The sequence below is a fragment of the Lissotriton vulgaris genome, chromosome 6, assembly GCF_964263255.1.
Source record: "Lissotriton vulgaris chromosome 6, aLisVul1.2, whole genome shotgun sequence".
In the NCBI taxonomy this organism is placed as follows: domain Eukaryota; kingdom Metazoa; phylum Chordata; class Amphibia; order Caudata; family Salamandridae; genus Lissotriton; species Lissotriton vulgaris.
Genome location: NC_141694.1, coordinates 1,237,749,010 through 1,237,763,004, shown reverse-complemented (window position 1 = coordinate 1,237,763,004; position 13,995 = coordinate 1,237,749,010). Strand labels below are relative to the sequence as shown.

Genomic DNA, 13,995 nt, shown 5'->3' with positions numbered 1-13,995 from the left:
AATGATATAATCTCAAGTTTGGTGCCGTCAAACCCCCGCCTTCCAATGGAGCTGATAGTCTAGCTAAAGATCTTCGAATTTTCCCATATTGCCATAGAAATTGTGAGAAGACCGCTTCCAATTTCCTAAATACACTCTCATCTATCAGTAAAGGTATGGCCCGGAAAAGATACAAAATTTTAGGAAACATAGACATCTTCAAAACGTTCACTCTCCCGATTATTGATACGTGTAGGACGTCTATTCTTCTCAGCTCTTTATCTATTGATGTTATCAAGGGTACATAGTTCTCTTGTACAATTTTCTCCACATTCGCATTAATCCTCACCCCCAGATAAACTGCAGAATCCACATAGCTACGATCAGCCTTATATATACTCTTAGTGCTAATTATTATAGTTTTTCCTTCATTTAACTTGTACCCCGATTGAGACCCAAAAGTTTTAGCTAATTGAATCAATTCTGTCATGGCCATCTGTGGATTGGTAGTTGTTATCGCCAAGTCATCTGCATAGGCCAATATTTTAGTGGCATGACCATTGAGTTTAACCGGAGAGATTTGATCTGAGGCCAGAATTTTTCTAATTAGTGGATCTATGTACAGCGCGAAAAGTATAGGGGAACAGGGACACCCCTGGCGCGTCCCTCTCCTAATTGCCACTTCATCTGACTGTAGCCCCATAGTTGTAATTCGGGCTACTGGATCTTCATACATGGCTTTTATAGCTTTCAAACATTTTCCTCCAAACCCTCTACTGAGCAAAACCTCCCATAAGAATTTCCAGACTACTCGATCGAAGGCTTTTTCAGCGTCCAGGAGAATCATGGCCATCTCCCTCCCCGTGGCAGCCGACGCATCGAACATAGAAATTGCCCGCGAGATGTGGTCCGTCGTACCCCTTCCCGGGACAAACCCATGCTGCCAAGGAGAGACGAGTTGTCCAATGACTCCTCCCATCCTCTTAGCCCACACCTTTGAATACAGTTTAGTGTCTGCATTTATCAAAGATATAGGCCTATAAGAACCTGGATTATCTTCCGGTTTACCTTTTTTATGGAAGACCACGATATTAGACTGTTTCCATGAATCTGGAATCTTCCCTGAACAAACTATCCCATTAAAAAGATCTAGAATTATAGGCAATAATTCCTCCCCTAGAGTTTTATATACCTCAATAGGTATCCCGTCTGGGCCTGCAGCTTTACCTGCCGCAAGTTCTTGTAGCGCAACTCTGATCTCCTCAGGGGATATATCTTTCTCCAGCTGCTCTATATCCCTTTCTTCTAAAACTGGATAAGGAGTTCCGAAATCTAGTCTAGATGGTATCTGACTGGCCTCTTGATCATATAAAATTTGGTAAAATCTTTGAAAGACCCCCATTATCTCACTTGGTTCAGTGTAAACTATTCCATTCTCTTCAAGCTTCTTTATATTATTCTTATTGAGATCTTGCCTTATACGCAATGCCAACACCCTGCCAGCTTGCTCTCCTGTCTCATATCTTTTAGCTCGCGAGGTCTGGTATTCTCTGGTCTCTTTTTGCGTAAATATTCTTAGAGCATCCCCTTTAATCAGCGCAATACTTTTAGCTGTTTCCCTCCCATCATTACCTAATCTTATTTCTTCTATATGCCGATTTTCTGATTCTGTTAGCTCTAAGAGGAGTGTTTCAAGTTTCTTTCTGTCCTCCTTTCTTAGTCTTGCGGAGCAGCTAATGATTTCCCCCCTTAAAGCTGCTTTAAAAGTTTCCCAAACCCCATTCCTGGACGAGCTATATCTATTTATTTCAAAAAACTCCTTTGCCCACTGTTTTATATGTGTAACAAATCTGTCATCGTTTAGAAGTTTCTTTTCAAAAGTCCATTTAGTTGTCTTTTTAGCTACATTACATACTCTGTATGTCAATATCAAGGGGTTATGATCTGAGACTAATCTTGGCAATTTGGTAATTTTAACCTTCCCTAATTCACCCGTAGAGATAAAAAAATAATCTAACTTAGAAAATTTCTGAGCTGGAAATGAAAAGTATGTGTATCCTGGGTCTCCAATAACTTTTTCCGACCATACATCAGACAAACCATGCGACATTATAAGAAAGCTTAATGCTCTATATACCTTCTGTTTACGTCCCTTGTAATTGCCTATTTGACCCCAATTTACCGAAATGCGTTCATATTTTTCATTGTTTAGCGTGCTGGCCTGGAACCGTGAACTGTCCAACCACGTAACTGAAGAATCACTGGAGGAAGTGAGGCGGGGTAACACCCCACGCCGGACGCACAGCATTAAAGTGCATAACAAGGATGCCAAAAGTTACTCAAGTTCATCAAAAATGTTTATTTCTGTTTGATTCATTCCATGTACTACGTTATTCATGGGTTGTAGGTCACATGTTGGACACACTATGTTCACAATCTCATGTGACTCCAACAGAAATAAACATTTGTGATGAACTTGAGTAACTTTTGGCATCTTTGTTATGCACTTAAATGCTGTGCGTCTGGCGTGGGCTGTTAACCCGCCCCACTTCCTCCAACAAATCCATTTTATCCAGCTACACTTTCTCCATTGTTCATATTGGATGCACTACAATTTATGGAGATGGGTGTTGGTATCATCCTCTAGGGGCCTGCCTTGCCATGAGGAGGGAGGGGACCTATTACAGACAGTGTGGGATTGCAGGGTACTGACCACTTTCTGGAACAGGGTACTTTCAAGAAAAGGAAAATTATTGAGTTAGCACCCGACCCCAAAATGGCTCTCTTAAACATACAGATAGGCCTAGATATAAGATGGCCCTGCTGTGGATTGCCTTAATGGTGGCTAAGAAGGACCAAGGATGAAGACATACAATCCTTCTTGATTACCAGTTAATGGAGAATATTTATTTACGGCAGGTGGGATTTTGGGAGATGGATGGAGACGGGACCGTTACAGATGTGATTGTGTACTGTAGATTGCTGACAATGAGATCTGTGTTTGTCTTTTATGTTGGATTTTGGAGAAAATGGAATGAAATATTTCCCACAAAAAATAAAAACCCCAGCTTTATCTATGAATGCATGCCAATCGCTCACCCACAGCATGTATCTGAACTTACCACCACAGATCATTTGCTTGACTGATTACCAGGTAATTGTTGCAGTAACATTTCTGGAAAAAGTGACCCCAGACTTTATCCTTCTTGTGATGGAAGAGGCACAAGGGAAGGAGCCCTTGTACCATGTGCAGACTAGGGAAAGCCACACTGGATTGAGCTGAGTAATGAAGCACACTCTGTCTCCTCTTCGAGTGTTCAAATGTCAAAGTTCAGTGTTTTGTACATAACAGAGATTGAGCTTTTCTGCAGCTAGAATTCTTTCCGACTTCACAAAAACTGACACCTCCTTAGTAAGTGTTGCTTGAGTTGAATGTTTTTTCATCACCCTCACACTAGCCATCCCGGCTGGATTCTGGCTGCTAGGGGTCAACAGGGCTGGTAACAAAACCGGGGGAGGTGTGGCGGTGATCCTCCGAGCGGGCTGGGAAAATTCACACAGTAAGAATGAGAATTTTGGGCCCCTGGAAGCCATGTTCTTCTGTGTCAAGATTGCCCCAGATCTTGCGATGGCGGGGATCTTACTCTACAGACCCCTTAACTCCCCCGCCGGTCACCTGTTAGAACTTTATGATACAGCAGCCGACCTTTCGCTCAAGCATGCAAATTTTACGATTCTAGGAGATTTCAACTTCCATATGGATGATGATAACTGCAACAAAGGTAGTCAATTGGCCAATACATTTGGCGGCCTTAACTTGACACAGCTGATAATTTATTAGTACCTTTCAGCCTGGAACTGAACTCCCGTGTTTCCAGACCTCATCAAACCTTAGACAAAAGAAGGATGTGGAGTAACATCACTAGAAATGGTATGACACCTGCACTCTCCACAACACCCCTTCAAATGTCAGGCAACCCTGACATAGACTCAGTAAGCTTTAATCGCTGATTGTCTTCAGCTTTAGACATTGTTACCCACCTTAGACCTGTCTCCTCTTGTAGGCAGAGACCATCAGCACCCTGGTTCTCCCCTGAGCTCCAGGTTGAGAAAAGCCACTGCAAAAAACTGGAGCACTTCTGGAGATTATCCTTTGACCCACTGCTAAAATGGCTTATTAAACGCTCCTGGGCCGAGCGGCAATGTTTAAAATGATTACCTTGTCCCGCTTCCTGTATGTCCTTCAGAATGAATACTTCCCCTTGCCTAGGCAGACATTCCAGTCGATAAACGCAGAGCTGCAGGCCCTTTTATGGCTAGGAAAGCAATCCAGAATAGCCCTTGCTACGCTCCAACGGATTCAATATAATGGGGGATCTCCCTAACGGATGTGGAGGCCTACTATTGGGTCGAACATCGTGCACCAATACATGAATGGCTCCATGCGCCCGCTGATCACCTGTCTTATAGGCTAGAAAGGGCCACTATGGAATGTCGCACTAGCCTGCACTATTTATACGGGAGAGTTGGGAAGCGACGGCTACTGCCGGCCACACAAATCACCATAGAATTATGGGACAGGGCGACAAAGATGATGAGATGGACACACAAACCGACCAAGCAGACACCGATATGATCTTGCAAGTAGCTGAAAGAACTGCATAAACTCACTGGCTTTGGTGGGTGGGATGTAAATGTAAATGTATAGGCATTTATATAGCGCACTACTTACCCGGAGGGTCCCAAGGCGCTTCGACCGCTGCGAAACCCTTCCTGGCTTCCCTGAGAGATGGTCCCTTAATGGGTATCTCCAGGGTGAGACCAGGCATCCCCGGCGGTCTGGTTGGCCGTTAGTGAAGATGAGGCAAGCTAATGCCCAGAGTTACCGAGTGTGAACGCTGATCAGAGTGGGCACCGAGGCGAGAGAATTATCGAGTCCGCTGACCCTGATCCAGAAACCTGCCGCGCCGGGAATCGAACCCTGGTCCCGGGCCGTCCTCTGCTCTCGGGTCTGCCGCCTCTAACCAGTGAGCCACACTACTTCACCCTAGGGATCTCAACGCTGAGGGACGTAATGGCGAGAGGAGAGCTTAAGACATATGAGTCTCTAAGGGCGGAGTATGGGTTGACCCCAGCGCAGTTCTTCAAATATGCACAGTTACGCCACGACTGGAAGGTGGAGGCGACCCTCGCCCCTCCGTTGGAGGGTCGCCTGCTACAGGAACATGTTTCCAATAAATTGGTGTCCCTGACATATAAAACGTTGAACAATAATGCGCCAGATGGATTGCGGAAACTGAGGGCAGTCTGGGAACAGGATGTGGGCGACCTGGACACCGAAGACTGGGAAGCGGTTCTGATCCATCATAGAGAGGTGGCGATCAAAACCCAACTACGTCTTATACAGTATAAAATATTGCATAGGGTCTATTATGACAGGGCCAGAATGCACCGCATGGGCAGAGCTAGCGATCCCTGCTGTTTGAGATGCGGACACCCACAGGGAACCTTCTTCCACACTTTATGGGAATGCCCTACCATTAACGCTTACTGGACACATATTTTGGGAGAGTTGAGCAAAATTCTGGAGGTGACGCTTCCACTGGACCCCAAGTTTGTGTTGCTGGGAATATCTACTGAGGTGGATTTGAGTCGCCCACACCTGATTTTTGCCCTACTGGCCTTAGTGGTGGCGAAGAGAGATTTGGCACGAGCATGGGGAGCACCATTACCCCCAAGGGTGGGAGAATGGAGAAGGGGAATGGATTTATACATGGCGGCTAAGAGGGTGACTTACAAAGCTAGCGGCTGTCCTCGGAAGTTTCGCAAGATATGGGGAAAATGGAGAAAATACCATGGTTTGGATGTAGGCCTGGGGAATGATTGACATGCTCATAACCACGCTGATTGGGATGCTGTCCCTTGTTCATGGCTTATTAGTTAAGAGGCTGGGACTTGCGAAGCCTCCCTGGAAGATGAGAGCATGTGATGAGCTGGCGCCCAGTGGAACAGGGACAGACAATGTTGAATTGCTGATCGGGATACTGTTGGGGTGGATGGAGGGTGGGGGGGTAGGGGGGGGCTTGGTGGTGTAGAAAATGTACTCTGATTTGCCAATAATGCCTATGTTGTTTCAAAATGCCAATAAAAAGTTTTTTTTAATGGCTTATAAAAAAGCCTTAAAAGATTTTCACAAACTCAAGCACACCACTAAGAGAGACTATATCTCCAAAAAGATCCGCTTAGCGAGGAACTCAGCTAAAACTCTATTTAAAATTGTACAAAAGTTCACCAAGTCAGTCGCCATAGCCAATACAGTTCTCCCTACCGCTTCCCTGTGCACCGGACTGTCAGATTTCTTTCAGGATAAAATCCCAGCTATATACACCACCTTTACCCCCCACTGTCCACTTCAAAACCTACGGTTGTGTCGGTCAGCAATGATGCAATGACCACATTCCCTCCTCTCCCTCTCTCAATGCTTCGCTGCAAAAAACTTTAACTTGCAAATCTGGGTCACCTGGCAAACCCTGCCTGGCTCAGTTTTTTTTAACTCCTGGCACTTTGCATCAATACCCATTGAATCAGATCTGGAATGCCTCGTTGTGCTCTGGAACTTTCCCTGCAGTATGGAACAGGCCTTTCTCCTGCTAATCCTCAAAAAACCAGATGCTGACCCTGCTGCTTTTAAAAATTTTAGACCCATTTCCCTTTTACTGGCACCAGCAAAAATTCTCAAACAAATAGTCCAAGAGCAACTCTACAATCATCTGGAATCTAGAAATCATTTTCATGACTCCCAATCCGACTTCAGAGCAGGATACAGCACATAGACGGCCCTCCTTGAAGTTTTCGAGAGTATCCGCGAGAGTATTGATTTGGGCAAAGCAGCTATGCTTGTGCTACTCGATTTGCTTTTGATACAGTTGCCCACCCCATTCTTATGGATAGGTTAAGTGACTTGGGTATTCAGGGTACGGCCCTGTCCTGGATCCAACAAGTCTTTCTTCGTCCTTTCATCTCTGACGAGAAAACCTTGCTCTGCGGAGTTCCACAGGGTTCTGCCTTGATTCCTCTCCTTTTTAACGCCTACCTCTCACCTCTTGTGGGGTTGGTAGAATCTTGCGGGTGATGGTGGTCTCCTAGGCGAATGACACCCAACTGGTGTTCTCCTTCGAGGAGCATTCGGAAGCTGTTTTTGCCAATTTTGGAAATTGCCTAAGTAACATCTCAGCCTGGATGTCATTGAACTGTCTCAAGCTTAACTCCGAGGTACTCTTTTTTAATCAAAAATCACCTCCCTCCCCCTGTGCTTTGGTGGCCACTGGAGATAAGTTCTCTTGCTGAGCCTGTTGGCTCGGTGAGAAATCTCGGTTTCAGATTTGACAATGAACTCTCCTGTAAAACCCAAATCAGGCAAGTCTCCTCCTCATGCTTTGGGAAGCTTTGCACATTGCGGAAATTCCTCCACTTCCTTCCGCTGGAGTGCAGTCGAACAGTAATCCATGCCCTAATCACATCCCACCTGAACTACGCCAACAGTCTCTATCTGGGTGTTCCCGCCTATCCGACTCGGCGTCTGCAGATAATACAATGCGCTGCTGTCAGATTGATCTGTAAAATACCTTTCTGCCACTCGATTACCCCCGACCTGAGGAATCTTCACTGGTTACCTGTTATCAAGCACATTGAATTTAAGACCCTTACCCTGGCATTCAGAGCCTTCCGGGGACGAGGCCCGGTGTACCTGAGAGCTGGACTCCAGCACCACCATCACCGCTGGCCAGGACAGGTGCTAGAGCTTTCGCGGTTAGAACATCTAAATTTTGGAATGCCCTGCCTCTCTCCATCCGCTCATCGGAGTCAGAACTACAGTGCCCTGAAAACCTGGTTCTTCACCAGCATCTAGTTTTTCTTCCCTGCGCCTGTCATCTGCTGTCTGCCTCAGTGCCGGACACCCCCGTTGGGGGTAGCTGTGCACTTTACAAACTTCTTTAATAATAATAATTACTATTCTTGAATTGTGTTTCAAGAGGCATTTTGAGACTCAACATCTAAATGGCTTTGAAATTAAATGTATGATTTACATTGGAACAGCATGTCCCTCTCCCCGCTGTCGCCTTGTTTCTGATCATCTGGCTAAGACCTTAAAACCCAGGCAGATGGAGAGAGATCTTTCAATATATTTTGTTTCTGCCACCCTATCTGTGAAGTAAAACCTTGCTTTGTCACTCAATTATCTCTCTTCTTCTCCCGTCCCATATCTAACTTGAAGTTCGGTTTCTCCCCCTAGTCTTCTCTTCCTCTGTCCTACTCCTCGCCTCTTCTTCGTTCCACTCACAGGCGTGTGCCACAGATCTTACAATAGTCTAGCACAAGTTTACCTTATTGCTGTCATGCATTTATTTTTTATGCACCAGAACTCGTGGCATAAGTGCCCATATACATGCACGGCTTCTCAATTTGTCTTTTGAGTTCATATTGACATGAATGCTCTTGTTTCCTCGTATATCATGCCACTTATTCTTATTTTCTTCTCCTGCAGGTATCTTGCGTGACCTCCTGGGCTCCTATGATATTGCATTCTACCTGGCTGGAGTCCCCCCTATGATAGGTGGAGCAATTCTGTGTCTCATCCCTTGGTTCCACCAAAGGGAAGTGCAGAGGAAGAAAAAAGATGCATCTATTAATGGAGAAGCAGAGGACAAGATGTTGGGTAACAGTACCGCTGTCACACCCACAAAGAAAGAATTGGAATCCGTGTGCTGATCCTTCAAATATTTTGCACCACACAGATTATGCTGTCAGATCCACATCAGGACTCTTTTTTTATTTTCCTACAAATTAAAATATTAAGATATTTTACTAGAATTATGTGACTGGTGCTAAAAACAGATGTGAAAACGTAAACCTACTAGGGTTTCAATCCAGAAGAATGGAGGAATCCTTTTGTATCACCAACAAGCTTTCTTCTCTGCCTCTGCGCTCTGAGTACTGGATTCACCATTCACATTGGTCCAGTGGCTTAAAGCATAAAGCATCAACCAATGAATCCCGCAGTGCAAGGGAAGCCATTTTACAATCCGTTGCAGTGGTGCCTCGAGGCGCACACAGCGTTAAGATTTGCACAAACACGACTTGAAGAATTGAAGTCAGGACACCTCAGGAACATTCTGGTGTCCTGGACACTAAAGCCAGTAACATGTTGTATTGGTTTTGATCATTGTGCTGTGTATCATACAATATTATTTGTGAACTGATGGCACACGTTAATATGTGCTCGGTGACATATAGAGCAACAACCGGACTCCAAACTGACGCCTGTTTTCCTTCCAGGTACCTCATCTTGGAAACAAATTGCAATGAAGATCACACTCTTAAAATCCACTCTTAATAACATGGGGCCTCTGAGGTCTTTTTGTATCAGTTAATTTATTTGCCTTTTTCTGCTTTCTCATAGTTCGAACATAGATTTTTTAGAAATGGAAAAAAATATTTTATAGAAAATCTTGTAAAATACTATAAAAAATGTAATTTGGGAGAGCGTACCAATGGCTTAGGTATTTTACCAGAATATTGAGTTTTAAATATCATTCTACAAAAATGTTGTAGTCAGAATTCGGCCACCAAAATATTGTGAAAGCAAGTGTATACAGGTAAGTATAAATCTACTATTCAAATCAAGAAATCTTCAAAGTACGTAGATGTCGAGTTAAGAATAGTAAATCTATACTTGTCTTTCTACAATTCTGTTTCACAATATAGTGGTAGTCGATATTCTGGCTACAATATTTTTGAAGAACAGTATTTTTGTGCGCGATATTCTGGCATACAAGGTAAGGCTTTAGGACACACTAAGGGCAAGAATGTGAAATGACTACTTCTATTCTTTGCCCGAATGTTTACTGCCGTTGAAGTTTGCATTTAAAAAAATCTATGGCATTGCACCTTGCTCCTAACATTATTTCAAGTCTGCTTGTCAGAGCAGCATATTGATATGACTTTTTTATTTCCTTCCAAGGTCTTCACCTCACTTGCCTTTTCACGGGATGACACCTAACTAGGGGGCAGATGTATCAAACTACCTATTTGCGATTCTCAAATAGCGATTTTTTGAGAATCGCTATTTGAGAATTGCAAAATGGTGTGTATATAAAAATCGCAATATTTTAGCAATTTCTTAAAATTCCTTAATTACGATTAGCAAATTGCTAATCACAATTAAGGAATAATTTCTCATTCATTTCCATGGGCCTGGAGGCCCATAAGAATGAATGTGAAGTTATTCTCAATTTGCGATTCGCAATTTGAGAATCGCAAATTGAGAATAATTTCAAGGGTACAAGGGTGTCATAAGGACACCCTGATGCACCCCTGAAATTTACATGTGTGCGCATATGGTACATAAACATGCCCTAAGGGCATGTATGTGCACCAAATGGCACCTTCACAAATGCCAAAAAGTGCATTTGTGAAAGAAATCGCAAATTACCACCAACTTGAAGTTGCTGGTAATTTGCGATTTCTTAAGGAGAAATCGCAATAATTGAATGCTTGATGCATAGCATTTAAGGAATCGCAATTTGCGATTCCTTAAATGCTTACGCAAAATTAAGGAATCGCAAATTTTGCAATACATAAATTTTGCAATGCAAGTCGTTCATACATACCGTTTAGCAAATTTTTAGTCGCAAACACTGCTTTTTTGCAAATCGCCGCGTTTGCGACTAAAAATTGCTTTGATACATCTGCCCCTAGGTCCCATATTTCAGTTCCAAAAGAGTTTCAGAATCTGGTATATATATATATATATATGCACATCCTTGTTGAACCTGCAGAAGATGTAGATGATAGATTTCTGCAGTCATACGGGGTAACCAAAATTCCACAATACCTTGTGGAAATTTGTGAACAACGGGTGTCGATTCATGATGTTTCTCAAAAGAAGGAGAAGCGGAGACCACAACCACCAAACCCAATATACATAGGTCTTCAAAGCTATCTTCCATTATCAGAAATTATATTTGAGAAAACGCTTTAATTTACAATTGCCCAATAATAGAAAAAGTCAAATGTTCCTTGCTATACAAAACATGGGGATACTTTTCTAATAGTGGTATGAGTGTTTTTCAATGGAGCTTATGCGCACATGATGACCCGAATGAAAGCTTCATGTTGCTTTAGTGTAACGCTACTGAAATAATGGGGCTATAGACATGAAACTGAAACATCATACTGAATGTTTGAAGAATTATTGAAATCGTTGCACAATTGATGAAGCAGATACTGCCTTGAAGATTATGTTGCAAAGTACCTTTTTTCGTGCTTGCACATCAGTGTGCCACCGTCTTTTGGCCAACCATGACTATGTATCTTGTTTGCCCGTCAATTTCGGTTCATGTGTCTCAAAAACATGTCCATGTGTTATAGTTTTGGATAGCCCCAGCCAGTCTGCTTGTCAAACATTTCGCATTAGGTATGCGAACATCCAATGTATAGTTTCTAGATGGAGTATTGCAGTCATCAGTTGCATTAGGACAGCGTGTAGATCAATTTCGGGCACGTTTTAGCCCATATCGCGGATCTGCTCTTAGCTTAGAATCTAGTGTTGAATATTGGGTGGTGTTCAGTTCAGGCTGTACCTTTTTTTCAGATGGGTTCCACTCAGCTCAATAGTACTCTTCCTAAAAGACATGCAGAATGTAGCAGCAAGCAGGTCAGATCATTTGGTTACACTATGTAGTGCCAACACAGAGGAAGACTATTCGCCAAATTGAAGACTGCCCGAAGATTGCCTGAATATAGAACTCTTTAGGGCATATTTACAAGCCCCTAGCGGCACCGGAGCATCACTTTTTTTGACACTCAGTGGGGTTGCGCCATTCCCCATATTTACAAGGTGGCACTAAGCCACTTCATGTGGCCCAACGCCACTTTGTAAATATGCCCCTTTCCGCAGCAGTGCACTGGTGCAAAGGTGTCCCTTCTGCACATAAACCATCGTCCCTTGCAACATGGTGGCAGGGTGCCTGCATTGGGACTAGGCAGCTTTTTTAGCACGAGGGGAAATGCAGTGGTGCCTCGTATTTTTGTAAATACGGAGCATCCCAGCTTTTTGAAAATGTCAGAGCGCGGCATTACACAGTGCTCCGGCATTTTCTTGCAAATTTCCCCCTTATGTTTGTTGAAAGTTTTATGGTGTTTTTGAGAAGGAAGAGTGAGCTAAGGCTATGACTTCTGATAACCCTCCTTTCAAGCCTTTGTAAAAATGTTCTTCAAAACATTAATGGTACTCTCCCCTGCAAGGATTTGGTTACTTGTGCAACAAAATCACTGCTGGTTTGGGTTCAGTGTAAGAGACATTGTGGCAGTGTGCACTAGTTTTTCGGACTGGGCTTCGCCTGCGCAACGATTACCATAATTTCCAACTTGAAAATGTAACCTTACAAACGTGTAGGTGAAATGACAGCAATCTGCACAAATGTACAGGCATGCCTGTGCTCCAAGAGCAATACGTCCCCATCCTTGACCCTACTGACATGTCTCTTTTTGTTTCCTGTGACCCAAGACGTGCCTCTACTATATGCACCTAATTCCTTCGAAGAATTGTCCTTTTTTTCATTTGAAATGATAATTAGTATGCAGTTAGCAGAATCTATAATCTATGTTGATGATTGCTATGATAATGGATGGCCAGCAGGCAGCTGCACAATTTGTGTGGACATTCCGCTGCCAACATGACCAGCCTTGGATGGAAGTGTAAAGAATTGCTTTAAAAATGTCCACAAAGAATGTAAGATGCGGAGTACAATTGTGTGACCACATGTTTACAGAACTCTGACCTTACTATGTGTTTCTTGTCAGTATTAGTGCTTCTGTGGTAGAACATAGGCATAATCGTATTTGCATCTAAATTTGAATTTAAAGGACACCCTATTGATAATTTCTGCTGCCCGTCAGTGGTCCTTATTGCTATTTCAAGTAGGTGGGATCACTTGTATGTGTCCCTCTGAGCCTGCAGATTGTGTGTGTGTGACAATACGTGTGAGATGCCACCTGACCATTCAGTTGGGTAACAATAGAATTCAGTGCCAAGATGCCCTTCTGGGTGAACGTGCACTTTACAAATGCACGTTATGTTATGTTATGATGCGGGAACCACCTTGTTGCAGTGAGTCATGTGCCACACTATGTGGAAATGAAGAACTGACGCGGGAACTATATGTGCTAAAATGTTCCCATTTTCCATGTATAATTTTTGCCTACGCTTACTTCTTCCTTTTTGGAAGGATACTGAAGGGTGCCACTTTTCTTACCTCTTCCTGCTTCCCACTTTCATTGGACAAGAAAGCCCAAGTAGAGAAAATCGTGTTTGATTAAAAATGCATTGTGCAGAATTTTGTTTATAAGTACACTGAGCTTGCTCAGGATTCTTATTTCCATGTGTCATACTTCCAAGGAGGGATAGAGCTAGTCTAGAGATGCCAGTATCTAGGTGTGCCTCCATGACCTTACTTGAGGTACCTCACTTCCGGTCACAGGATGGTGTTGTCTTGGCACAAATTTAAAAGACCAAGCGTAATAATATGACAATGACCCATGATCGATAAGAGGCTACTGCACTGGTAGTACTTAGCAGAAAGGATGAACTGGTCCAAATGTGTGGATAATGTCCACCAGTTGCCTTCTTTATCCATCTTAAGCAAAGACGGGCAACACAATGAACCATGTGGTCAACAAAAAAAAAATAACATGGCCCACTGGCATTTCTATGTGAGAGCGCATTGGGCACAATAGGTTGGCTAAGGAAGTCTAGAATCCCTGATCTGGAAGGAAAGGTTGTCTAGTGCTTGGCCACCAGCTTTTCTGGCCCACATGGAATCCGAGCCAAAGCCTGCCTCTGACAGGCCAAAATGTATCATCACAAATGTGGTGTGTCTGCCTTGTGCTCTAGGTGCCTATCCAACCTGTCTCCCAACTGTTCCTCTGCAGAAGATGCAGTATCTTCACAGAGAA

The 13,995-nt window shown here is 43.5% G+C and overlaps 1 protein-coding gene across 1 annotated transcript in view; it reads left to right on the top strand.

Annotated features, from left to right (window-relative positions):
• The window catches only part of SLC16A10 (solute carrier family 16 member 10), a 436,189-nt gene extending 426,263 nt beyond the window's left edge, over positions 1-9,926 (top strand). The window contains exon 6 of the mRNA XM_086927337.1: positions 8,525-9,926. Within this exon, the coding sequence (XP_086783463.1) occupies positions 8,525-8,748 (224 nt within the window). The 3' untranslated portion in view covers positions 8,749-9,926. The remainder of the gene's footprint in view (positions 1-8,524) is intronic.
• Positions 9,927-13,995: the final 4,069 nt, after the last annotated feature.